Source organism: Myotis daubentonii (genome assembly GCF_963259705.1).
Source record: "Myotis daubentonii chromosome 1 unlocalized genomic scaffold, mMyoDau2.1 SUPER_1_unloc_1, whole genome shotgun sequence".
NCBI classification, from domain to species: Eukaryota; Metazoa; Chordata; class Mammalia; order Chiroptera; family Vespertilionidae; genus Myotis; species Myotis daubentonii.
The window spans coordinates 390,400-402,495 of NW_026775446.1; the positions used below are offsets into that span (position 1 = coordinate 390,400).

At 48.0% G+C, this 12,096-nt stretch overlaps 2 gene segments (V, D, J or C); both read right to left on the reverse strand.

Annotated features, from left to right (window-relative positions):
* Nucleotides 1–5,077: 5,077 nt before the first annotated feature.
* LOC132225698 (immunoglobulin heavy variable 1-46-like) lies at nucleotides 5,078–5,597 on the reverse strand. The segment is given in 2 exon segments: nucleotides 5,078–5,430; nucleotides 5,512–5,597. Coding segments are annotated over 2 exon segments (399 nt in total).
* A 5,508-nt stretch (nucleotides 5,598–11,105) lies between these two features.
* On the reverse strand, nucleotides 11,106–11,595 carry LOC132225740 (Ig heavy chain V region MC101-like; the record flags this gene model as incomplete). The annotated part of the segment is given in 2 exon segments: nucleotides 11,106–11,413; nucleotides 11,497–11,595. Coding segments are annotated over 2 exon segments (354 nt in total), but the record flags the coding sequence as incomplete, so codon positions are not given.
* Between the last annotated feature and the right edge of the window lie 501 nt (nucleotides 11,596–12,096).

Here is a 12,096-nt window from a genome sequence, read left to right on the forward strand (position 1 = left end):
GAGAGTTCTTCTTTCTGGGGTTTTGATGAGGACCCAGGGGTGCTCCCCCAGAGGCGCATGGATGGGGCTTCCTCTCTCTCTCCTTTCCCCGCCATGGGCCATGTCTACTTTCTGGGGTTTGGGAATAAGATTTTTCTTTGATTGATGCGTTTATTTTGAGACTGAAGGATTCTCCTTGTTATATTCCTCAATCAGATCCTTTATAAAACTCGAACCTCTACTTGTGAGAAGGCAGGGGATCCTGGGCTGGACGCTGTGGCTGCAGCCTCCGTCTCAAACCTGCTGCCACTCTCACAACCACATGGCTGCCTCCTGAAACCACTCATTTCATTCAACTTCCCTGTGTTTGTGTGCAGAAGTCCTGTTTCCCAGACTCTAAAAGTGGGAGAATTTCTATCATTTACACATGGAGCCATGGCTGGTGGGACTCAGTGGTTGGAGCGTCATCCCCACACCAAATGGTGGGAACTCTTTAGAAGTCACTCTGTCGAGGTAGTGATGAGGAAAATAAGACATTTGTGAAAGAATGTATGAGACCAGCAGCCTGACTCTGTACCTCGTTAATCAGTATCCCTAATGCACATTCCTGCGAGCCTGTAGTCTAGTCACTGCGCCTCCTTAATTATTTGGTTTTGCAAGATCTGTTTACCTAAGTACTCCCATTTTACAGAGGCCATAAATCATGAACCATAACAACCCCCAGAGAGGGTTATCAGCACTGGCCGTACCTTCACTATGCCTTAAGCCACGCCCACCAGCCCATCAGAGCGACTATATGCAAATTAACCCAACCAAAATGGTGGCGGGCAGCCAAGGAGCTGGAGCAAGCAGGAGGCTTGGGTTGCCCCTGGTAATGGAGGAAGCCAAGCTTCTTGCCCCGCCTTGGCCGGCTTTGAGCTCCACTCAAAGCTACAAAGTTTCAATTATAAAAGGTAAATAAATCCCAGAATAAAAAAAAAGTAAAAATGAGAGGCTGGGAGCTTCTGTTGCCCGGGGGCTTGGCCAGCCTGTAAACGGCCCTCAGCCCCTCACCCAGACTGGCCAGGCAACCCAGTGGGGACCCCCACCCTGAAGGGGGTGTGACCAGCTGCAAACAGCCATCAGTCCCTCACCTAGGCTGGCCAGGAACCCCAGCAAGACACCCACCCTAATCTGGAACACCCTTCAGGGCAAACAGCTGGCCCCCACCCATGCACCAGGCCTCTATCCTATATAGTAAAAGGGTAATATGCAAACTGACCCTAATAGCAGAAAGGCTGGGAATGACTGGTCACTATGACACACACTGACCACCAGGGGGCAGATGCTCAATGCAGGAGCTGCCCTCTGGTGGTTAGTGCACTCCCACATAGGGCAGCTCTGCTCAGCCACAAGCCAGGCTGATGGCTGCCGGTACAGCGGTGGTGGTGGGAGCCTCTCCTGCCTCCTCAGCAGCACTAAGGATGTCCTGCTGCAGCTTAGGTCTGCTCCCTGCTGGCAAGTGGACATCCCCCGAAGGCTGCTGGGCTGCTAGAGGGATGTCTGACTGCCAGCTTGGGCCCGATCCCCCAGGGAACAGGCCTAAGCGAGCAGGTGGACATACTCCGAGGGGTCCCAGACTGCAAGAGGGCATAGGCTGGGCTGAGGGAAGCCCCCCCGCCCCCACCGACCTGAGTGCACAAATTTATGTGAACCGGGCTTCTAGTGTTTTATAAGATTTTACTGGAGCCAAACTGATGACAACTGTGGGGGAGCAAGACCTCCAATGGCCTGGAGAATAACCGTTTGCAACTGTGTTTATGCATTTGAAGTTCAGGAGGGAAGGTGAGGAGTGACATGGAGTTGGGAGAGAGCAAGAGGAGGACTGGATGCCAGGATAGTGAACAGGAGGTTCTCTCTCTCTCTCTCTCTCTCTCTCTCTCTCTCTCTCTCTCTCTCTCAATATTTATGCTTGAAAGTATTGCATAGGTCCCCATTTTCTCCCCATTATCCTTTTCCCTCTCACTCCTATTCCCTCCCCAGGCCCTCACCACCCAATTGCCTGTGTCCACAGGTTAGGCATATATGCAGATAAGTCCATTGGTTGATCTCTTCCCATCCACCCTCACAACTCTTCCCTCTGAGGTTCCATGGTCTGTTCATGCTTGTATGTCTCTGGGTCTATTTTTGTTCATCAGTTTATTTGGTCCATTAGCAATGCAGACTGGTGCAGCCATTATGGAAAACAAAATGGAGTTTCCTCCAAAAATAAAAAATGGAACTCCTATTTGACCCAGTGATCCCACTTCTAGGAATACATCCTAAGAAACCCAAAACACTCATCAGAAAGAATGCATGGACCACTATGTTTACACTGACTTCCCCTCACTGTGTCTCTTGCAGAGTAATACACGGCCGTGTCCTCAGTGGTCACAGAGCTCTGCTGCAGGGAGAATTGGTTCTTGGACATGTCTCTGGAGATGGAGGTTCATCTTTTGCGGGAGGGGTTGTAGTAAGTGCTCCCACAACTACCTATGTATCCCATCTACTCCAGCCCCTCCTCGGGGGCTGGCAGATCCAGTTCCAATAGTAACCACTGGTTATGGAGTAAACAGAGACAGAGCAGGTGAGGGAGAGGGTCTGCGAGGGCTTCACCAGTCCTGGGCCAGACTCCTGCAGCTGCACCTGGGACAGGACACCTGGGACAGAGAGAACACAGTGAGTCCTGGGCTCAGATGCAGGATCCCCATCTCCTCACGTCTAATCCCTGAGTCACTCACATGTGGGAGCTGACAGCAGGAAGAGGAAGAGCCACATGGGAGTCATGTCTTGCAGGCGAGGTCCTCGTCCCCCACAAAGTATTCTCCAGGGTGAGGAGGTGCTGAATTTAAGTGGACCCCTATTGTGTGTGTGTCTGATGGCCATTTGCATATGAGAGGTGTCTGCACATACAAAGGGAAAGAGGTGAGGGAGGTCCTGGTTTCTGGGGCTTCTCCTGGAAGGAGGTGCTGACTGTCCCTCAGAGAACCAGGCCCTCCTTGGGTTCCTAGTCATCGTGCCCAGGGACCTCTCCTTCCACACCAGGGGCTATGCTGCAAGAGGTGGTCAGGAAGTAGGATGTGGGCACAATCAGTGACTCCTTTGGGGATAAAAATCAATGAGGTTCTGTTTCCATGGGTATAGATATAGATATAGGTATAGATATAGATATAGGTATAGATATAGATATAGATATACTAGATGCCCGATGCACAAAATTCGTGTAAGGGGCTTGGCCCCCCACTGCCTCTGTGTCTTCATCCAGAAAGATATCTGGTCTAATTAGCATATTATGCTTTTATTATTATAGATGATTTAGACATAGATATAGATATGGAGATAGACATAGATAGATCTTATTTTCTTTATCCTCACCTAAGAATTTGTTCATTGATTCATAGATGTAGATGTAGAGATAGATATAGAGATGAAGATGTAGATGTATTTTTAGATGTACATAAAAGTATATAGATATAGATATTGTTTTCTTTATCCTCACCCGAGGATACATTCATTCATTCTTAGAGGGAAAGTAAAGGAGAGAGAGAGAAGGAAAGAGAGAAACATTGATGTGAGAGAGAAATATTGCTCAGTCGCCTCCCATATATGACTATACTACGAAACAAATCTGCAAAATTTTAGTGTATATATTTATTTATTTATTAAAATTTTTTAAAATTGAGTTTAGAGAGGAAGGGAGAGAGAAATCGAAACATCAATGATGAGAGAGAATTATTGGTTGGCTGCCTCCTGCATGCCCCCCACGGGGATGTTTCCCAAATTCTGGACATGTGCCCTGACTGGGATATGAATGGTGACCTCCTGGTTCATAAGTCAATGCTCAACCAGTGAGCCATGCTGCTTTGGCTCCTCCTGCATTTTATGATTCACAGAGCTCCCTGTGTACCTGGGCTCTGGCAAGTGAGACGTTGGCAACATCATAGGTGACCAGACCCCAGCTCTTGCCTGACTGCCCTCTGATTCCAATGGCCACGTACTTATCCACTACGATACTTTGCAGCTCATGGCACCCCTCGAGGTTCCCTCAGCACAACTGTAAGCTGTTGGAGGTGCTGTGAGGTCAATGCTCAGTTGTGTCTCCACCTGACCCAGGTGGGGCCCTCATAGCCTGACATTATATGTGGGCACTTCACATGTACTTAGCAGGGTAGGTGAGGTCACTTCAGGCCACCTGAGTGGCCCTGACACTGGCATCTCAGGGAGGGCCTGACACAGGAGATAGGCATGAGGGGATGACGTGAGGGTGCATTTAAGGCAAAACCTACAGGGGCCCAAAGGAGAGGGCAGACACAGCCACAGGGGATGTCCTGTGCAGGCCCCATGGGGTGAGAGTGTGGGCGGCAGAGGACAGAGGGTGAGGATCAGGTGCTGTCTGCGGAGATGGAGGCACAGCAGAGGTGGGTGGGACCATGTCTCCCTTCAGCAGGTTCTCAGGATGCAGGTGGATTCCAAAGGGGAAGCAGGACAGGTTTGGGACACATCCTCCCGGGACCAGGTTCTGAGACCCATGGCGAACAGGGCCCAGCAGGATAGTGACAGGGCATGTCACTGGGTCTCCTTCCTGCTTCTTTCCTGGGACACCCTGAGATCTGGGTCCACCTTCCAGGCTCACAGAGAGGCAGCTCCTGCAGGGTCTGACCCTAAACCTCCATGTACAGCAATGTCAGTGAGAGGGAAGCAGCTAACTGCCCCCAAAGGGTTCCTCCTGGGGCAGAGCAAGGGATGATGACCCTCAGGAGAAGTTTAGGGCCTGGACTCTGTGTTCCCGCTAGGCACTGCATGGAGGGTGGGGGACGTTGTTCTCAGTGAGGGGACAGGAATCTCTACATTGTTTTCCTTGTCAACACAGATAGTGACCATCAGGGACATGTTGACTGACAGACACAAAGAAGGAAGCAGGAACTGCTCCAGGGACACTAGGAGGGAAGAAAGCATTGACCCCAATAGGAAGCCTGTACAACCCTCCAGGGACAGCCTCTGAGCTGGGACCCTGGGTTTGCTCTTCCCGAGCGCCCCCTGGTTTCCTGGAAGCTCCCTGCAGCCCAGCCCTGCTGTCTCCTCAGGGAGGTTTTTGTCTGGGTTCACACTGACTTCCCCTCACTGTGTCTCTTGCACAGTAATACATGGCCGTGTCCTCGGCTCTCAGGCTGCTGAGCTCCATGTAGGCTGTGCTCGTGGATGTGTCTCTGGTTATGGAGACTCTGCCCTGGAACTTCTGTGCGTAGTTTGTGTTTCCACTTCCAGGATAAATCCTCCCCACCCACTCAAGCCCCTGTCCTGGGGCCTGTCGCACCCAGTGCATGTAGTAGCTGGTGAAGGTGTATCCAGAAGCCTTGCAGGAGACCTTCACAGAGGCCCCAGGCTTCCGCACCTCAGCCCCAGACTGCACCCACTGCAGCTGGGAGTGGACACCTGTGGGGAGGAGACAGGAGTGAGTGGAATCCCCCTTGACTCTCCCTGGTCCCTCTTTAACCCAGGGTGGGAGCGCCTTACCTGTCACCATGGCCACCAGGAGGAGGGTTCTCCAGCTCCAGTCCATGCTGAGGGCTGTGCTGTGAGCACTTCTGTAGGGGAGGGTGTGGCTGTGGGTGATGCCCTCAGGGCACAGGCTTACCCATATTTAACCTGGTCTCCCTCCTCTCTTTTGCATATTCATGAGGCAGAATATTTCATAGCTGAGGTATTGACCCCACCTGAGAGCAGATGGGTGACACAGGGACCATGTTCAGTGGGAGTCTGAGGGTCCAAGTCCTAATTCTTTTTTTCTTTATATTTTACCTTTATTGTTGAAGGTATTACACATGTCCCCTTTATTCCCCATTGACACCTTCTAGCCCGGCCCCGGGTGTCCAGGTCTTCACCATCCTATTGTCTGTGTTCCTGAATGATGCACATATGCATAGAGTTTGTTGGTTGATCTCTCCCCACCCTCCCACCCGACCATGACTTCCCTCTGCGATTCCCCAGTCTGCTCCATGCTTCCAGGTCTCTGGATCCATTCTCTTCATCAGTTTGTTTTGTTCATTAGGTTCCACATATGAGTGAGATCCTGTGATACTTGTCTTTCTCTGACTGGCTTATTTCACTTACATGATACTCTCCATGTCCCTCCATCCTGTCCCAAAGGGTAACAGATCCTCCTCTTTTACTGCTGCATAGTATTCCATGACAGAAATGTACCACAGCTTTTTTATCCACTCAGCTACTGATGGGCATTTGGGCTGTTTCCAGTCTTAGCTATTGCAAATTGTGCTGCCATGAAGATAGGGTGCATACATTGTTTCTGATTGGTGTTTGGGGTCTCTTTGCATATATCCCTAGAAGTGGGATCACTGGGTCAAATGGCAATTCCATCTTTAATTTTTTGAGGAAACTCCATACTGTGTTCCATCATGGCTGCACCAGCCTGCATCCCCCCAGCAGAGTAGGAGGGTTCCCATTGCTTCACTTCTTCACCACTGGTCATTTGTTGATTTGTTGGTGGTAGCCATTCTGACAGGTGTGAGCTAATACTCATTGTCCTTTTAATTTGCATCTCTCTGATGGTCAGTGACTTTTTTGAGCATTTTTCATATGTCTCTTGGCCATCTGTATGTTCCCTTTGAAGAAGGGTGTATTTAGGTCCTTTGCCCATTTTTTAATTGGATTGTTTGTCTTCCTTTCGTTAAGTTGTATGGGTTTCTTATACATTTTGGATATTAACCCTTTCTCACATGTTCCCTTGCCAAATATGTCCTCCCCTACTGTGGGCCCCCTTTCATTTTGTTGATGGTTTCTTGTGCTGTGCAGACACTTTTTATTTTTATGTATTCCCATTTGTTTATTTTCTCCTTAGTTTCCTGTGACCTGGGAGATGTATCTCTAAACACATTTCTATGAGAGATGTCTGAGATTTTGCTGCCTATGCTTTCTTCTAGGACTTTTATGGTTTCCATACTTACATATAAATCTTTTAACCATTTTGAGTTTACTCCTGTGTATGGCTTATGTCCGTGTATTGTTTCGCTTTTTTTGCACGTTTATCTGTCCAATTTTCCCAACAATATTTACTGAAGAGACTGTTTTGACTCCATCAAATGCTCTTGCCTCCTTTGTCAAACATTAATTGAGCGTAATGTCTTGTGTAGATATCTGGGTTCTCTGTTCTGTTCCATTGATGTATATGCCTGTTCTTGTGCTAGTACCAGGCTGTTTTGATTACTATGGCTTTGGAGTATAATTCGATATCTGGAATTGTGATTCCTCCACCTTTCTTATTCTTTATCAAGATTTCTGTTGTTAATTGGGGTCTTTTTTGGTTCCATATAAATTTTTGGAGTATTTGTTGTAGATCTGTGAAATATGGTGCTGCAATCTTAATAGGGATTACATTGAATCTGTAGAGTACTTTGGGTAATATGGACGTTTTAATGATGTTAATTCTACCAATCCATGATCATGGTATACTTTCCACTTGTTTACATCTTCCTCTATCTCTTTATTCAACATCCTGTATTTTTCTCAGTACAAGTCTTTTACCTGCTTGGTTAAGTTTATTCTTATGTATCATAATATTTTTTGATGCAATGGTAAATGTGTTTGTTGGTTTGGTTTCCATTTCCAAGAATTCATTATTGGTGTATAAAAGTACCATTGATTTCTAGGTGTTAATTTTGTATCCTTCTACATTGCTAAATTCATTTATTAAATTTAGGTGTGTGTGTTTTTGTGGAGACTGTTGGTTTTCTATGTACAATATCATGTCTTTTATGGAAAATAAGAGTTTTACTTCCTCCTTTCCAATTTGGATGCCTTTTATTTCTTCTTCTTGTCTGATTGCTGTGGCTAGGACTTCCAGTACTATGTTGAATATGAGAGGTGAAAGCAGACATTTTCTTTTTTGTTCCATTTCTAAGGGGAAATGGTATTTGTTTTTGCTCATTGAGTATGATTCTGGCTGTAGGTCTGTCATACATGTCCTTTATTATTTTGAGATATGCCGGGAACCGGTCCATCCTTGCTGTTTCAAGGGACCTGGCATATATGGCATACGGTTCTTAATATGTTTGCTCACCTTCTTGGCGCTGTGTTTTAACCAAGGTCACCTCTCCGAGAAAGGTTGAATCCCCAGGTAGGGATTTTCCCCTGAAGTTAGGGAGGGAATAAAACCCCTCAACTAAGTGCCAGGCGGGTAATTAATCACTTTAACTATGAACAATCATGCTTAAGCTACATAATCTTTACTCCCTGGAATGGAGATAAGAAACTCCCTAACCTTTGTAATAGAGATTGATAGGATTGAATCAACTGGTATAAATACAGATGTAACAAGACAACAAGACTCAGAACTTAGAACAGAATCAAGAAGACAGAACTCAGAACACAGAACTAAGGACACAGGGCTTGGAAGACAGGACCAAGAGAGACAGAGCCTAGGCACAGAACCCACACAGAACATTCTCTAGAGACAGAAGAACTTCTCTGGAGAGAGCATGCCGGAGGATCCTGGAGAGGGACTGGCCTCGGAGCCTAGAAACAGAGCCTAGCAGGAGAACATGGCAAGGGATCCTGGACTGAACCTGACTACAGAGATTGGCAGGAGAACCTGACTAGAACCTGGTGACTGAACCTGACTGGAGAACCCGGACTGAACCTGGCTGGAGATCTGAAGCAGAACCTCTCTGGAGATCCAGACCAGAACTTGGCTGGAGATCCTGGCTGGAGATCCTGGCTAGGCTGCTGATCAACTGAACGCTGTCTCTGTGTCATTCCTTCTTCGCCGACTCCGTCTACGCCTTTGGGAACCCCTGGACCTGCTGGGGTTGGACCCCGGCAGAGATATGAGCCCTCTTCTCCCACTTTGTTGAGAGTATTCATCAAAAGTGGGTGTTGCCAGAACCGGTTTGGCTCAGTGGATAGAGCGTCGGCCTGCGGACTGAAAGGTCCCAGGTTTGATTCCGGTCAAGGGCATGTACCTGGGTTGCGGGCATATTCCCAGTAGGAGATGTGCAGGAGGCAGCTGATCGATGTTTCTCTCTCATCGATGTTTCTAACTCTCTATCTCTCTCCCTTCCTCTCTGTAAAAAAATCAATAAAATATATTTTTTTTAAAAAAAGTGGGTGTTGGGTTTTGTCGAATGCTTTTTCTGAATCTAGAGATACGGTCATGTTATTTTTGTCTTTCAGTTTGTTTATGGGCTGTATCATGTTTATTGATTTGTAAATATTGTACCAGCTTTGCATCCCTAGGATGAATCCCATTTGGTCATGGTGTATGATCTTTTAAAAATATTGCTGGATCCAATTTGCTAATATTTTGTTGAGGATTTTAGCATCTGTGTTCATCAGGGATACTGGCCTGTAGTTCTCTTTCTTAGTAGTGTCATCTGGTTTTGGAATTAGGATAATGCTGGTCTCATGAAAAGAGTTTGGAAGTGTTCCTTCATCTGGATTTTTTTTTGAATAATTTGGGGAGTATAGGTCTTAGTTCTTCTTTGGATGTTTGGTAAAACTCCCCCGTGAAGGCATCCAGACCAGGACTTTTGTTTGCTGGGAGGTTTTAGATTCCTGGTTCTATTTCCTCAGTTGTTATTGGCCTATTCAGGTTTTCTGATTCTTCCTGTTTCAGTTTTGGGGTTCTGTGTTTTTATAGGAATTTGTCCATTTCAACCACTTGTACAGCTTGTTGGCATATAGTTGTTCATAGCACTTTACTACAATCCTTTTTTTTTTTTTTTCTGGGGTGTTGGTTGTTACGTCTCCACATTCCTTTCTGACTTTATTTATTTTGGTCTCCTCTCTTTGTTTCCTGAGAGTCTGCCTAATGGTTCCTCCATCTTTTTAATCTTTTCAAAGAAGCAGCTCATGGTTTCACCAAGTCCCATTCCTGATGGTGAAAGGTTCTGTAGTCACCAGAGCCATCAATTAGGAGGGGAAAAGGGGAGACATTTAGAGGTCAGGGAGCAGTGCCTGACTTGGGGATGCCCTACAGACACAGTGGGTTCTCATGGATCTTGAAAACCCACCAAAGAAGCAAGGAGGGCAGTATGGGAGGTCTCCTCCCTCCTGAAGACATGAGCAAGGTAAAGGTTTAGTCATTCCAGCACCTATGACATGGAGGCTGGGAAAATGCTGAGATAGAGCAACAACCGCACAAGCAGCCTCTACCTGGGTTTTAATTCCATCTGAGCCCTCAAAGGACTGATCCACAGAGGATCCAACACCATCATTATGAAATGTCAAACTGTAGCCCATGATTTTAAGTAAAAAATATTGGAAAATTTTAAAGCTGTCTTGTTCACCAAGAGATTTGCCAAGTCAGCTGCTTGTTAAAATGAGATGATTTCCAATGAACCTTGTTAAATGTCCCTAAGAAACTGCACAACATGGGATACGCACACTGCTGTCATCTCACCTATGGGGATGTGACACCTATGGGGAGAGAGTTGAGGTCATTTCCTGTGGCACCAGAAACAGCAAGTCCTGGCACCTGTACAGGGGAGGTGACCAGGGAGCAGCCCTCAACGGCCCTTTCACCATTCAGATGGGTCCATCCAGCTTCCACTGTCCGCGGGATGTGCACCTGTTTTATTTACTGTGGGCCTGTCAGAAGGAAGGGCCCTATGGGGACAGGTGGTCATGTGGGTCAGACACCGAGCTCAGCACCCAGGGGCCTGGGCTGTGCTGGAGTCTCTCTTGGTGGGAAAGTTCCCAACCACAGGCCGATGAGAGCACTGAGGATGGTCTCTGTGGAGAAAGAAAAGCAGGAAATACAGACACATGGTGAGGAGAGTCCCCATCACTGCCCACATGTCATCTGCTAGCAGCAGTGCTACCCCCTCCTCTGGGGTCTGCAGTGAGAAAGCGAGAAATAAGAACCTCAGAGAAAGAGCAGGAGCCATCCCTGGAGGCAGCTGAGAGCTTGAGAGGAAATCCCTGTGCCCAACAGGAAGGCCCATCCCTCCCCACCTCCCTCTACCCCTGCTCCTGGGGCTGCTCTCTGTGCTGTGGGTCCTGAGCGCCCCCTGGTGTCCTGAACGTCCCCCTGCTGCCCAGACCTGCTGTCTCCTCAGGGAGGTTTGTGTCTGGGCTCACACTGACTTCCCCTCCCTGTGTCTTGCACAGTAATACATGGCCGTGTCCTCGGCTCTCAGGCTGTTCAGTGTTAAGTAAACTTGGCTCTTGGACGTGTCCCTGGTGATGCTGAGGCGGGATTTCAGTGTTGGGTTGTAGGCTGTACTTCCATCATACCACACAACCCCGACCCACTCCAGCCCCTTTCCTGGAGCCTGGTGGATCCAGTGTACATTGTAGCTCGTCAGAGAGAATCCAGAGACAGAGCAGGTGAGGGAGAGGGTCTGCGAGGGCTTCACCAGTCCTGGGCCCGACTCCTGCAGCTGCACCTGGGACAGGACACCTGGGGACAAGGAGCATCAGTCCTGTCAGTCACCTGCAGTCACAGCCATCCCATGACCCCTGCCTGACCCCTGAGACCCTCACCTCGGGGGGCTGTCAGCAGGCACAGGAGAAGACCCAGCAGTCTCATCTTCTTCTAGACCACAGCGCTGCCTTCCCAGACACCTCAGCCCTGAGTGAGGAGAGAGCTGTGAGCTTGCACAGCCCAGGAGATGATGTACCCTGGAGCTTGAACAGAAATTTGCATGTGGGGCAGCCTTTTCCTTATAAGTAGAGGGACTGAAGTCTGTATTCACTGTGATATGGGTAACTACTACCAAAGCACAAGAAATAGGGAGACCCTTGATTCTTTTTTTAAAAATATATTATATTGATTTTTTTACAGAGAGGAAGGGAGAGAGATAGAGAGAAACATCGATGAGAGAGGCACATTGATCAGCCACCTCCTGCACCCCCCCCCCACTGGGGATGTGCCCGCAACCAAGGTACATACCCTTGACCAGAATTGAACCTGGGATCCTTCAGTCCACAGGCCAACGCTCTATCCACTGAGCCAAACCGGTTACGGCGATCCTTGATTCTTGATGTTGGAAACCTTTTGTTGTGTTACTAGAGGCCCAGTGCACTAATATGTGCACTAGTAGGGTCCCTCAGCCTGTCCTGATGGATTGAGCCAACATTGGC